Source organism: Dermochelys coriacea, chromosome 9 (genome assembly GCF_009764565.3).
Source record: "Dermochelys coriacea isolate rDerCor1 chromosome 9, rDerCor1.pri.v4, whole genome shotgun sequence".
In the NCBI taxonomy this organism is placed as follows: domain Eukaryota; kingdom Metazoa; phylum Chordata; order Testudines; family Dermochelyidae; genus Dermochelys; species Dermochelys coriacea.
The window spans coordinates 918,498-933,624 of NC_050076.1; the positions used below are offsets into that span (position 1 = coordinate 918,498).

General features: G+C 47.9%; 1 protein-coding gene across 4 annotated transcripts in view; it reads left to right on the plus strand.

The window, feature by feature from the left end:
* The window catches only part of LOC119861618 (very long-chain specific acyl-CoA dehydrogenase, mitochondrial-like), a 63,234-nt gene that overhangs the window by 28,888 nt on the left and 19,219 nt on the right, over positions 1-15,127 (plus strand). For 3 of the 4 annotated variants that reach the window (XM_038416944.2, XM_038416947.2, XM_043492489.1), the window contains 6 exons: positions 735-879; positions 1,518-1,647; positions 3,301-3,423; positions 8,087-8,285; positions 9,373-9,477; positions 11,247-11,333. In XM_038416944.2, the coding sequence (XP_038272872.1) occupies positions 735-879; positions 1,518-1,647; positions 3,301-3,423; positions 8,087-8,285; positions 9,373-9,477; positions 11,247-11,333 (789 nt within the window). The remainder of the gene's footprint in view (positions 1-734; positions 880-1,517; positions 1,648-3,300; positions 3,424-8,086; positions 8,286-9,372; positions 9,478-11,246; positions 11,334-15,127) is intronic. The other variant, XM_043492490.1, reaches the window with a different exon arrangement.

A 15,127-nucleotide genomic window follows, 5' to 3' on the forward strand; every position in this document is an offset into this window, starting at 1 on the left:
GGAAAGCCTCCAGCTGCCATGCTGAGCTCCACCCATCCCTCCAGTTAGGTTTTTATCCTGTGCCCATTATAGTAGCTAGGGAGTGTGAAAATATCACCTGGATAGTTCAGAGGTGAGGCAGTGTGGGATAGGGAACCAGCGTGGGAGCTGGGAGAACCAGGTTCTGTTCCCAGGCCTGGTATCCTCTTGCTATATGACAGTAGTCTAGTCACTTTCCTGAGTCTTGCTTTCTACTAATTCCATCAATAAATATTCATTACCATCAATTCTGCAGTAGCGCGTGGCTGGGTGTTGCTCAGCCAAACTGTCAGAGGCAGTCCCTAAATAGACAAGACAGACACAGTGGTAGACAGATGATGTATCAGTAACATCTCCAATGTGCATATCTCGCTAGGTGTGGGTTTTCTTTTCCCTCTTTTAAAAAGTTCTACCCAAACTTTCTCCTACCTCCTCCCCTCGGCCCTTGTGAGGCAGACGCAGTGCGGTGCAGGGATCAGCCAGCTGAATGGGCCTGAGAGTGTCTGAGGGCTCCTGATGACTAGTATGTGCCCCCAGTGTCCTGCATTGGGCCATGGCAGGGGTGATTAGGAGGAGCAGATGGGGAGCAGTGTTAATATTGGTGTTGATGTGGAGTGTTTGCTAGTCCCCAGAAGCTGTAGCATCTGAAGGTCAAACTGGGCAGTGGTTCCAACCTAATCCTCGTCCCCACCATTTCTCTTTTGCTTTCCCTTTAGTATGCTCGGATAGTGGAGGTGGTTGGAGTGCACGACCTTGGTGTGGGCATAAGCCTTGGTGCTCATCAGTCCATCGGCTTTAAGGGAATCCTGCTCTTTGGGACCCAGAGTCAGAAGGAGAAATACCTGCCCAAGCTAGCATCTGGTAGGAAACAGGGCCTGTTTTCTTCACTCTGTTGTGCCCTATGAAAGGTATAATGTAGATCTTTACCCACCCTCCTGGCTTCTTGCAGGTCTCCCAGACACTGCTCTGAGCTGGGCTTTCAGCACTCTGCTTGCAGGCTGTGGGGAGGAGTGGTGACGGCGGACGGCTGACAGCAGTGGGGAGAACTAGGTGTATCACAGACAAGCTCTGTGCAAGCTTCTCTGCACTGCTCTGCCAATTCAGTGCAGAAGCCCTCAAGCCCTATCAGAACACAGCCTTTGATCTCACACTGCAGGCTGGCATGTCGCTGTGCCAGCAGGGGATCTGCGGGATACCTAAGGCAAGGCAGCCACCTGCTAGCACCAGCTGAGTTGCAGAAAAGTGCAGCTTTCTGTAGCTGTCTGTTTACATACGGCCAGCTGGTCGCCCTGGGGTGTGCATGGATGTACCCCACCCCATCCTCATCCCGCCCTACATGCCTGCCTGCCACGGACTCACTCCCTGCAGCGTAGGTGGGAACCCTCAGGGCAGTGGAGGTCCTGGGCCCCCGGCTGAGCCCTGGCTGCATGTGGGTTGTTTTGTGTTCTCTGTGCTGTTAAAAGCTGTGCCATCGGTGACCGTTCTACTCCCTTCTGCAGGAGAGACCATCGCTGCCTTCTGCCTGACGGAGCCGTCTAGTGGCTCAGACGCAGCATCTATTAAAACCCTCGCAGAGCTCAGCGAGTGTGGGAAATTCTACACGCTGAACGGCGGGAAAATATGGATCAGGTGAGAGAAGCCAAGAGGCCCAAAGGGTTCCTCGAGGTCCCATGAGAGCTGGGAGATTCTCCAGGCCCCAGTGACACAGGAAGTGCCCAAAGCCATCAGAGCTCGTGTTCAGCATAACAGCAGGAAATGCACTTCAAATGGAGCTCAAAAAGCCTGTGAGGTCTGGCCCAGGGTCCTCGGCAGTGGGGACGGGACGAATCCTGCAGTCTGGGCCCAGCTCTGCTTGGGGTCAGCCTCCTGTGGCTCCACCAGTCGCTGGGGTTCAAGCAGGCCCAGGGAGGCTCTGATTCCCGGCACAGTCAAGGGCTGTGGCTGGCCCTCCGCAGGAGCTTCCCAGACAGGTCCTTGCCTATAGCCTCCAGCCCAGGATGAGCTGGGCTTCCTCCCCTTTATACTGCTAGAGCATCTGGAGTATGCCCAGTCCCACTGTCAATAATATGGACTTAACCCTGTCTGGGCTAGTGCGGGGTAAGCAGGCCCCATCACACCCTGGTACAGAGAGGCAGTTGTGGGTCTGGAAGGAGGAGGAGATGTGGGGCTTCTCCAAACCTTATGGTGCAGAGCTGAAGTGATGATTCAGAAGAGTGGTTTCTAACGTCGGTTGAACCAGCTCCCCTGCCCCTGCTGGGTAGGGTGTAAGATGTTAGAGCATCTGTGATCAGGGCTAACTATGGTCCTGAGCCAAGACAGCATTTCAGCACATGCTTAGGTCCCAGTGAATGAATCAGGATGTTTTCCTGTGGCCCAAGGAGAGGCAGCGAGGTAGAGTGTACTGAGCAGCATGCTGGGAGTGAGGCGCTCCTGAGTTCTAGCCCCCATTCTGCAACTGAGTCCCTGTATGGACTTGGGCAAGTCCCTTGTCTCTCTAGGTCACGTTCTAAGGTATGTGATGGGTGGTGCCAGCTGTATGTCAGTAATCAGGTGTCAGAGAAAGTTACGGTGAGGGGGTGGAAGAGCAGGTTTATATCAGGGAAGACAGCCAGCAGGAAGGTATAACAAGATCTTAGCTAAAAGAAAGGGACTTGACTTTACCTTACCCATCCCTGGCTCCTTTTCCTGCTACAGCCTTCCCCTTCTGCCCCGTAGGCCTGGTCCACACATAGATTTGGCACTAGTATAACTTTGTCAGGTAGGGGTGTGACTTTTTACCAAATTGCTCACACTGGTACAACCTCTGGTATGCACTCAAATATATTGGTATAAAGGGTCCATATGGTGCTATAGCTTATTCCTCCTCCCATAGTGTCTGTACTAGAGGCATTGTATCACTTTAACTAGACTGGTGTGGGTAAAGCACTACAACTTGTGTATATATGCAAGCCTTAGTATGTGGGATGCACTCATTCAACCAGTGTGTGTAATTTATCCACCATCTGTCTCACCTCTGAATTGTCTCTGGATAATGCAGTCTAATTACCTCCCCCCAAGGAGGGACGAAGATGAATTATTGTTTGTCTCTGACAGCGTGAAGTGTTGTGCTAGGGCTAATTACACACAGACTAGCTGTTGTTATTATTAACGGCAGTAAAAAAGTGTATGTAAAAGGAGGTAATGGAAAAAGGGAAATCACTGAGAGGGAAAGAGAAGAGCCTGAGTAAATATAGATGGTCGGGAGCTGGGACTCACTGTTTCCCTAATTGCTTTGGGTTCCAGTAATGGAGGGACAGCTGAGATCTTCACAGTGTTCGCCAAGACCCCGGTAAAGCAGCCAACAGGGGAAGTGAAGGACAAAATCTCAGCCTTCATTGTGGAGAGAGCATTTGGGGGCGTGACCAGGTGAGAGAAGTTTATAACTTAACTGGCACGGTTTGAGGAGATATTAAAAGAATTGGGACTGTTCAGCTTAGAAAAGAGACTCAGCAGGAGATGATCAAGGTCTATAAAATCATGACTGGTGTGGAGACAGTGAATATGAAAGTGTTACCCCTTCACATCACACAAAAACCAGGAGTCACTCATGAAATTAATAGGCAGCAGGTTTAAAACAAACAAAAGGAAGTACTTCTTCACATGACACATAGTCAACCTATGAAACTCATTGCCAGGGGATGTTGTGAAGGCCAAGACTATAACAGGGTTCAAAAAAGAACTAGATGAGTTCATGGAGGATAGACCCATCAATGGCTATTATCAGAATGGAACCCAACGCTCTAGGTGTCCCTAAACTTCTAATTGACAGAAGCTGGAACTGGATGATAGGGGATGGATCACATGATAATTGCACGATTCTGTTCATTCCCTCTGGAGCACCTGGCATTGGTCACTTTTGGAAGACAGCATTCTGGGCTAGATGATCCTTTGGTCTGACCCACTATGGCAGTGGTTCTCAAACTGTGGGTCAGGACCCCAAAGTGAGTCGTGAGCTAATTTTAATGGGGTCACCAGGACTGTCTTAGACTTGCTGGGGCCTGGGGCTGAAGCCTGAGCCCCACCTCCTGGGGCTGAAGCCAAAGCCCACGGGCTTCAGCCCTGGACACTAGGGCTCAGATTACAGGCTCCCTGCCTGGGACTGAAGCCCTTGGGTTTTGTCCTGCCATCCCACCCAGGGCAGTGGGGCTCAGGCGGGCTCATATTTCAGTCCCCCCTCCTGGGGTTTTGTAGTAACTTTTGTTGTCAGAAGGGGGTCGCGGTGCAATGAAGTTTGAGACCCCCTGCACTTTGGCCATTCTTATGTTCCTATGTCCTTATGTTTACAAGGCTCAGCCTAGGACTAAGATCCAGGAACTGTATTTCCAGCACTGACTTGTTGTATGCTCTTCGGCAGGTCTCTTAACTGCTGTATGCCTTGATTCCCTTGTCAGTTCAAGGGCGATAGCAATACTTCCCATTCCACCCAAAAGTGGTGTTATCATTGGCTAGTTTGTGCACTTTTAACAATGAAAAGTGTAATAAATATTAAGTGTTGTTATTTATTGCTATTTTCCTCCTGGCTAGTTGACAGTAGAATAGCCTTCCTCTCCTGACTGTCTTCATAGGCTGACTTCACTTTTGTGGTGAAATTAAAAATATTGGAGTTAGTCACAGCTCTCCTCTGAGCAGGTTTCTTGAACTGGCTTGTACAAGTTACTGATGCCACTGAATGTTCATAGCTCCATAGTGAGGTGCCAAAAGATGGCAGCAGATATTAATGTTGCTGGGTTGGATTTTAGATTAGCAGCCTGGTAGCCTTAAAACTAAGTCATCATTCAGCTGGTGCCCTCCCAGTGGCCTTGAATTGCAGCTTGTCTGAAACTGGTACTGCACACGTGTACAAACATGTCCAACAAACAAACAAACACTTTAAGATGTGAACTAACTTAAGCTGTTAAAGGTTGCATTCTTCAAACCAAAAACACCAAAAAAATCACACCACAAAAACACCAGATATCAGTATGCAGTAAAACAAACAAACAAACCCAAGCATCAAAAAATGAAGTGCTTTATAAATAAAAAACTGATCAACTACACTTCAGTCTACCATATATGGACAATTAAATTGGCAATCAGCTACAAACTACTAGCTGGACCAAAATAAACTGTCATTTAATTTCAATTTAGCTACTGTGTAAAAGCAACTGTTTTATTGATGTACTACATTTACAATGTGCATAACTTTACTAAACTGTTAAACCAACCCACAGGCAAAAATCAACAAACAAATGGCAACAAACAACATGCAAGCAAAAAAAACCCCAACCAAATGAATAAAAAAAATTAAGTTACATAGTAACTACAAACTGGGTAAACAAATTCCCTGGTAGTACCAGTCACGCTTTGGGATCACTAACATTGCATCCTAAATAAAGCACATGTTATTCAAAACAATTTTGTTCAGTGTTTGGGTACCAACACTAAATCCTAACGCAGCAATATTTAATAAACTAGTTACTGTCCATTCAGTAGGTTATCTAAAAAGCAGCATCCATAAAAAACAACTAAATCTATATCAGCTACTGGGGTATCACAGAGCAGTGCAACCAAAAAAAACCAAAAAGCTAGCAGTTCCTGTTTCCTGCCCAATAAAGTTTACTGAAAGGTAACCAGCAGTAAGGGTAACCTATAATATGGAAAAAGAAAAGGAGTACCCGTGGCACCTTAGAGACTAACAAATTTATTAGAGCATAAGCTTTCGTGAGCTACAGCTCACTTCATCACTCTCCTCTGCTTTTTCCACCAAATGCATCCGATGAAGTGAGCTGTAGCTCACGAAAGCTTATGCTCTAATAAATTTGTTAGTCTCTAAAGTGCCACGGGTACTCCTTTTCTTTTTGCGAATACAGACTAACACGGCTGCTACTCTGAAACCTATAATATGGATGAACAGTATGGTACAGTAACTTGTTACAAAACATTTATATATAAAGGCATCATTTGTAATGTCACTAGTCCAAATTTCTGTTTTACTTCTCATATACACCGCCCTGTGAAATAGACTGTAATAATGCCTATCTCAATGTTTCAAAACACAGTAATACAGGTGGTAACTGTAATTGCTCCAATAGGAACATGTTGCTATCTGCAATACCATAAAGGTCAAATGACACCACCCAGACTGGAAAAAAATTGTTATGCTTAAATATAAAGTGCTGTCATCTGTACACACACATACTCTACATATATACCCATACATGACGTACAAATATATACGCCATATCCATACTGTCCATGCACCTTCATTATCTAGAAGTGCCCCCAAAGCTCAGTCATAAAACTACATTCCTCAGTCCTGGTCCCAGGCCCACCATAAAAAAACAAACACAATTAAAAAATAAAATCTGTCCATCAGTTGTACAAGGGAATGTGCAAACTAAGGGACAGGTGGGGCATAAATGTATAAATAGCAAAATAAAGTAACCACATAACAGTGCTTAGCCCACTGGGTCATCTTCAGCCCATGCGTTATGCTTTTCCAGGATGATGGGTAAACATCCTCCCCATAAAAAGACAAAAAGTGGGGGAATGTAGAAGGAAGAGAGACTGAGACATAAGTCCTTGTATCAGAGGCCTGGTATGAGGCCTGAGGCCTGGGCTAAAGTAACGGTCAAAACTTTGCTGATATAAAGCAAAATCAGGCTGTGAGCTAGAAGCAGGCCCTGCTCACAGAATCTGGCAAGAACAGGGCTGATATTGCAAAAACACACACTCCTAAGAGGTGCTGGGCATACAGCATTCACACAAACACATTCCAGAAGCGTGGTACCAGAACACCCCAATACCAACACATCCCTAAAGGTAACAGCAGCATACTGACCCATCCTAAAGATAAGGTCAGGATGACAGTGTGATGGATAAAGACGTACAAGGTGATGGAGTGTAACCGTCTACAGGTGTCTATAAACTGTCGGAGGGTGTAAACTAACTACGTCAGAGGGGCAGTATGTAACTTGTTTGTATTGATGTATATAATCACTCCCTCAAAGGGAGTGTCTCTGCCTGGCCAAGGGAGGAACAGAAAGTCCCGCCGTTCACTGAGCTGGTCCATTGTTACAGGCATACATGTATTAGTGGTCCGGTAGAGTCTGTGGGATACTAGTACCGTATCAACAATAAACCTGGTTGGGTGCCTTCATACCTTAACGGATCTTGTGATGATTGGGCAGTTCACTCAAGGTCTGCTGTGCCAGCTGTTTGCGCAGAGCTGGGACAGCACACTGGGAGAACACACACTCGCAGCCGAACATCTGACCACACCATCCTGCCATGCCAAATGCCATGCCTGATCCTGGGGGGACTCAGCACCTTGTAGGGTCAAGCATCATAGGGTGGGACTTTAACCAGGGATGCTATAATGATTATCCAGCTGTCTATCAGGTGCTGAAGTCCTTGGATCTGCTTTCCAGGCCTCTAGCCACAAGAGGGTGCTAGACCATTATGTTCACGCATCACTTCCACTTTCCATTTATAACAAAATATAATCCATGCTCCTTTAAACTTCCCTCTGCTGAGCGATTTGCTACAATGAGTATGACAAACATTAGGAGAGAACTGTTGGCATTACCAGGGGCACAGTGCTTGAGGTTATGCAGCTACATGGTCCGGCATAGGGTACAACGTGACTGTTCCAGAGCCTTTAGAAATGGGCAATGGTTATTTAATTTATTTTATGTTTAAACTGCTCCCTGTTTCTATATAAGACATTGTGTTAACATTTTATTTGCACACAGAATTACCACATGTAAACGTGCACCCACCTTTGCACACTGCCAGGTTTTATCACATGTAGATCAAGTAACTTGGATCCTACCAGAAGCTGAGTCCCCTCAACTTCAATTGACTTCACTGTGAGTTACAGGGCACTTGCCCCTTTGCAGGGTCAGGGCCAGGGTGTGCAGTTACCAGTACGCATGTGAGAATGCTCATTTGCAGGCACAAATGCAGAAACTGCACGTGCAGATAGGTGTGCATGTCCAAAGGTCACAGCCAGGCTGAGGACATCTCTCATTTTCTTCTGTTTTGTCAGTGGCCCCCCGGAGAAGAAGATGGGGATCAAGTGCTCCAATACAGCTGAAGTGCACTTTGATAACGTGAAGGTGCCAGCAGAAAATCTGCTTGGGGAGCTTGGAAAAGGCTTTGTGGTCGCCATGCACGTACTGAACAATGGGCGCTTTGGGATGGCCTCCGCCCTGTCAGGCACCATGCGTGGAGTGATTGTCAAAGCTGTAGGTTCTTGTTCTTTACACAGGGTTAGATAGCGCGGACGGTTTGTGCAGGGCAAGTGAAAATGGACTGTCTATCTGTCCCACATGTGAGCAGAGCGTAGTCAGTGAGACGCAGTGGTCAGTTATTCTGTGGGACTTCCCCAGGGTGGAACAGCTCTGAGAAACCCATATTACATGTGTATCTAGAGAGAGAGACAGGAGTTGATACTGGAAGAGCCAACAGGTCAAAGATCTGCATTTCGACAAATAGAATTACAGCTAAATGTCTTTAAAAAAAAAAAAAAGGAGGACTTGTGGCACCTTAGAGACGAACAAATTTATCTGAGCATAAGCTTTCATGAGCTACAGCTCACTTCATCAGATGCATTCAATGTCTGATTTTAATTTTAAGCATATGTGTGGTCCTGATGGCTTCAGTGGGATTCTCCGCATGCTTGTAAGACTTGTCCAGATTTGGGGCCTTAGTTTACTTGGTTAGTTTTTTAGACAGAAGTTCTTCTTGTTCTCTCTTTTGTGTAGTGGGATGAGATTGGGCTAAGGGCTGGGATTTTGGGGCTGGAGTTAAGTTGATGGTTGAGCTTACAAGACCCTTAGAATTAACTTGGTGGCGTTTCTGGTTGGATGTAATGTAATACCTTTGGAATGCTGTATCCAATCAATTGCAAAATTTCAGAAACTTTTCTAGGCATCACTGGGCAGAAGCCTATTGATTTTGGTGGAAATTGGAAAACCCAAAAGGGGGAAATGGAATATAAACAGAGCCTGTGGCATGGGGGAGCCAATGGGAGGGTTGGCTCCCCCAACCCAAATGAATCCCTGCACTAGAGGGGGCAGGAGATGGCTCACAGGGATCTTGTGGGGATGGGAGAGATGCCAAGAGCCCCTGGGGTGTGGAGCAAGCTTGGCTGACACAAGCTACGTAGGGCTTGACATCCTAGTATAGATATTCCTATAAACATTAGCTAACTTGATTTTGTTTAAAATTGAAATATATGGCCAAATCTTGCAGCTCGGACACAGACAAAATTCCTCTTTTCTGTATTACATTAGCTTCCTGCTGTGATCATGTGTTCTTATATAACACCAGGTTGATCATGCTGCTAATCGTAAGCAGTTTGGAGACAAGATCAGCAACTATGGGGCTATTCAGGAGAAAGTTGCGCGGATGGCCATGCTGCACTATGTTACGGAGGTGAGAAATTCTTCTTAATTGCAGGATCAAGACCATGGTCAACAACTCCATTGCCCAGGCACAGCAGAACTCTCAGGGTAAAGCTTGTCTGTTCAGGAGACAGGATGTTCTGGGGGGCTGGTCCCACCCCAGACTGTAGAATGAAGTTCACCATGGACTAAGAACCATCCCAAACCTCCCCGCTTCCTTCTCAAGCCCCAGGCACATTCTCTGACCTGCCTTCTCTGATATAAACACAGAGCAGTGTTGTCATATAAATAAACACAATGAAAAAACAAAACCGTCCACTGCACACCCAGTTCTCCCTCTGGGGAGTGGATGAGAGAAAGTGACCCACCCTTGATATTAGATGTTATTTAATGCATGAGTGGATGGCGCTCAGATATTACAGTGATGTGGATGGTATAAAAATCTATATCAAACAGAACAGATTTTACCTGCTGCCATCCCAGTTTGTGCTGGTGTCATATCTCAGAGGCTGAGGTGGCAGGCTGGGTTGGTTCAGTGTTTGGTTGAGACTTCCAGGTGGTGTTGGCAAATCACTGAGCAGCCCTTATTTCTCTGGGCTTGATTCTGTGCTTGCCTACACTGGTGTAAAGTGGGAGTCATGCCATAAAGACTCTGTCATAAAGCTGGCCTGAAACCCATGTGCATTTGGGAAGAATCAGGCCCTCTGACTCTGAGCCAGTGCCCCAGAGTGGTGTTGGGAGCACTGTGCTGAGTTTTGGCAATGTTCCCATAGACTGGTTCATAGAACTGGGGCTGTGTTAACCTCAGCGTCATGGCCAAATTCCAGCGTGAGTAATTCCATGCTGCCCACAGCTCTGGCCCTTTAAAATTTCTCTTGTCCTGCAGATTGGAAGCAGCCTTGGGTTTAAAAAAACAAGCAACTATAATCCTCCCAACAAAACACCCCTTTCCTCTCCCATCCTGGCCAACCAATCCAGGAACTCACAATTCCAGGGACTTCACTCTGCAGGAGAGGAGGAACGTTAATGGACAAGGACTGTATCTCTCTCTCTCTCTCACCCACCCACACAACTTCCTCCAACTATCACCTGAAACATGCATTTTCCCCTAATGGTTGTGGCCTGTTGCTGAGCTGTGCACTAGCTGCTGTGCCCCCTCGGGCCGTGGGTGAAGCGGGCGGCAGGATTACTAGCAGCAGTCTCTGTTATGAGCTGGTTTAAGATGGTTTATACCTGCTGGGAAGCAGCCCTGGTGGTATTGCAGCAGTGCCCAGCTGCCCCAGTCAGGAGCTGGTCCCCTTGTGCATGGTGCTCTCTGAGCACCTGGAAAGGCCTGGTCCCTGCCCCAGCATTTACAGTCTAATTGGAAATGAGATAGAACAAATGAGTGTAACGACCCCTGGGCGGTGTGTGGTGGAAGGGGGATGAGGCTAATGATGACAAGATCCCAGGGTTATACAGACTTGAAATCCACTGCATCTTCCTGCCCCTCAGCTTGCCCTTCGCTGACTGTCTGGCTTCTTGTGTGCAGGGCAGGGAATTGGGCTGAGGAGGGATGGAAGGAGGAGAGGGTATTGCCCTTATGAATCAGGTCAGGACGAGTCTTATGCCTTCAGGGCACAGCATGGGAGGGCTAGATTTTGAGATGGGACCTGTGATGGGCAGTGCCTGCTGCAGAAGAGAGGGAGAGGATGGAGCCAAGCCAAGCCAGGCCCTCCCTACAGTGTACCTTGGGGTGTGAGGTGGTGTCTTTGGCACATACACAGTGTAACCAAAGGCAAATGGCTGGCTTCCCTGCAGTCGATGGCCTATGTGGTGAGCGCCAACATGGACATGAAGGTGCCCGATTACAAGCTCGAAGCTGCAATCAGCAAGATTTTTGCCTCAGTAAGTATGTTTGATTCCCAGTGCGAGATGTCTCCGCAAGGAGGGGTTAGAGCAAGCATGGCCTGTCAGTGTTGGGCTCATGCTGCCCCATTGCTGAGCAGTAGCAGGTGTCAGGGCTTTCCTACGTCGGTGTCCCACTGGAAGGGAAGGGTGTGCTGCAGAGGCAAGGTATTCTCTCCTCTCTGGTGGCATTGCATCCCAGGGATTGCACCCACAGGAACCCCGCCTGAGGAATCAACCCTGGAGCCAGAGAGCAGCTCCCTCCCAGACTACGATCGGCCTCTCCTGCTTCCAGCAGGCGGCTTGTTCCTGTCCCACCCTTCTCCTGGAAGATCCCTCCGCCCCAAACCACCCAGTTCTTATTGCGCTCTCACTGCAGGGCATGGACAATGCAAAGGGAGATTGCTCAGACAGGTGTGACTAAACAGTGTCCATTGGAGCTGGCTTTCCTACAAGTCTCTCTCCAGACCAGGCTGTTTCCCTCAGAATTGCCTGCATTGACTGCCCAGCTGCTGCCGCAGTGCCGTGCTGTCGCAGCCCTTGTAGAATCAGCTGCAGAACCCAGCAGTTCAGTACCTGCAGTTCTTCGTTGAGTGATTGCATATGGCCAGGCCATGTCAGGTGTCTGCATGCCCAGCGCGCTGAAGTTGAAGAACTTTTTCCTGAGTGGTACCTGTCAGGGAAGCACATGCAACCCCTGCACGCTCATGCTACCAGCTGATGGTATAAAGGGCCCCAGCCCCCCTTCAGTCCCTCCTCACCACCCATGGTCGGGGGGGGAGGGCGCATGTGTGCGTGCTTGCACAAATCTTCCCTGTCCCGCTGAGAGAAGTGTGTAATTTGTTGTAAATAATTTGGTTCATTGGTTAGATAGTGGCTCATTTCAGTCCATTTTCTCTTGGCTTTTCAGACTTGTAGTTAGCCCTGTCGACGCGCAGTGCCGGGACATGCCTAAGTCCCCAGGTGTTCAACAAAGTTCTGGCTCTAATAAGTCTCTGTCTGTCTGTGACTCTCACTACTGGTGGCTGAAGGGTTTGGGGGAGAGCCATGTTCAGGGTAGGTGTCTGATTTGTAGGGTGTTCAGAATTAGGACCAAACCATTTTAGGAAGTGAGACTTTCTTGTGTTCAGATGCAAGCTGACTTGCGTCCTCCCTCCGAGCCCTGTTGCTTGGCACACAATCCTTGGGGTGACCCCCGGACGTCTCCGTTATCCCTCCTCAGAGAGGTTCATAAGGGAGGCATCGTTCTCCCTCTCCAGGGCCCCAGAAGAAGCTGAATCCTGTGACCCACATGCCTCTAAGCCTAACAGATCTTCCTCATCAAGAATCTCCCACTCCCTGACCGGCCCTTCCAGGAGTCAGCCAGGTATGGACCAGCTCTGGCTACATGCTCCTCAGTACCACATGCTTCCTTGGCAATATGTGTAGAGTCTTGGACTCTGGTACCATCCTCTGTACCATTGAGACCAACACCTTGGCCTGGGCCATTTGTATTGTCTGCACACGGGTACATGGCATCCTCGACACCAACAACAGCCTGTACGCAGCAGTTGGAGACTTGCTTTGTCTTTTGATACCAGACTCCCCGATTGTACAAGAGCTAGAGTCATAGGTAGCAGCTACTTCTTCACAAGCTCTGGAGCTGTCTACATCATCAGTGACGTATCATTCGATTCCGGCTTCAGCACAGCAAATGTCGGTACCTACGATGAGCAGCTGGAACTCAAACACTTGATACTCTCCCGGGGTCAGCCATCATGCTGTCCCACTACTGCCACAAGTCCCAGTCACTTGCACCATGGAGTACTATGCCTCCAAGGAATCTTATGCATCCCAGTCCTGTTATAGGAGATCTCATAATTCTCTATCCTCCTCGCGGAGATCCAGATCTTGGTACAGGGGCTCTCTCAGGGGCAGGTCTAGAGACAAGGGGCCAAGGGCTACTTTTCACTGGGGCCCCAGGACTTATCCATGGGCCCTCTGGAATCCATGGAGCATGCCGTCTACTTTACGTACTTCTCCGAGACCTCACTTGTCTAAGTCATCTCTTAGACAAGGAGAAATGTCTGGAGAAATGTCTTAGATACCTCAGGACCTGGTAGAGTAGCTCTAGTGATTAATTAAGCCGTCTTGGAGCCTACAAAAATTATATGGCAAACACCAGGATCACTTCCTCCCACTGCTGAGAGAATAGAGAGCAGATACCAAGTGCCATTCCAAGGTCATGAACTTTTCTATTCTCACCCTACCCTGGGCTCAGTGGTGAGTGTAGTCAATGATAAATCACGCCAAGGTCACACCAAATCCACCTCAAAATAATGACTCCAAAAAACTCTTTCACTGCAAAATCTTTTTGGAAGAAACATTTATGCAATGTCAGGGTTACAGGTTGGGATAGCAAATCACCAGGCTCTCCTGGTCAGATACAGTTTCCCAGTCTCTGGTAACAGGCTAACTTTATTGACAAACTGCCAGAAGATGTTAGACAGGAATATTGAGTTGTGATTAACAAGCGTTGTCCAATCTTCCCATCAAGCCGTCTTGAATAGGCTGAGGCTAGAGTGATGGCATCTGTGCCTGTGATGTGACGCTCTTTGTTGCTGCAAGATCTGGGATTCCAGCAGAGATCCAACTGACAATTGAGGATCTCCCATTTAAGGGCCCTAATTTGTTTACAGGGAAAACCAACGAAACGCTGCATTCCCAAAAAGATTCTAGGGCAGCACTTAGATCGCTGGGAAGGAACCTTCAGGCACTTTCATCCTCAGACAACCCAGTGGTGCCATTTTACCCTCGGAGGCAGCCTGATCAAGCAGAGATGACATAAATTCCACAGGATAAGGCCACCTCCTCCTCCTCCTGCTTCTACTTCATCAAGACAGTGTTCAACCTCTAAGCAGCCTATTGGACTTAGAGTACCACTGTGTCTGTATCTCATCTCTCCTATCACTCCCTTTGGCAGCAGGTTATCCCATTTCCTAGCTGATTGGACCCATATTTCAGCCAGACACTGGATACTGAGCACTGTGGAACTAGGATATTCCCTGCAGTTTGTCTCTATTCCCCAAACCTACCTACCCAGCCCCAGTCCCTTTTCAGGGGCCAATCTCACAAGGCTTTTCTTATCCAAGAAATACAATCTGGTTTACAGTTGGGAGCCAATGAGGTCCCTCCTTAACGCTGGGGGAAGGGATTCTGTTCCCATTATTTCTGAGGGAAGACTCAAACCTATTTTGGACCTGCAAAACCTAAACAAATACATAAAGAGATAACATTTCCCCTGGTAACTCTAGCCTCTGTTATCCATCTCTAGATCCCAAAGACTGGTTTGCTGCTCTCAGCTTGAATGACTTCCACAAGGCTATCCACCAGAGCTGCAGGAGGAAGGTTCATCATGATTAACATTCATTATCCATTCACTGTCCTGCCTTTCAGTCCATCTTCAGCCCTGTGAGTCTTTTCAAAGTGCATGGCTATGCAGAAAGGCAGTTGTCCAGGAATTCCTGTACCTGGATGACTGGTTAATTCAGGGATGCTCCAGACATTGGGGGGGGTTGGCATCAACAAGATTCAGAGACTCCTTCGTTCTGACAAGGATAAGTGAGTACTCATCCCTGTGCAGAAAATCAGGCTTATTGGGGCAGATCTAGACTCCACTTCAGCAAGAGCACACTTGTGCCTGGCCAGAGTCAAAGCAATACAGGACCTCTGTGCAGACCTCAATGCCTATCCTTGCACAACAGTAAGGAGTTGCCTGAGACTTCTGGGGCACAGGGAAGCTTGCACATATGTGA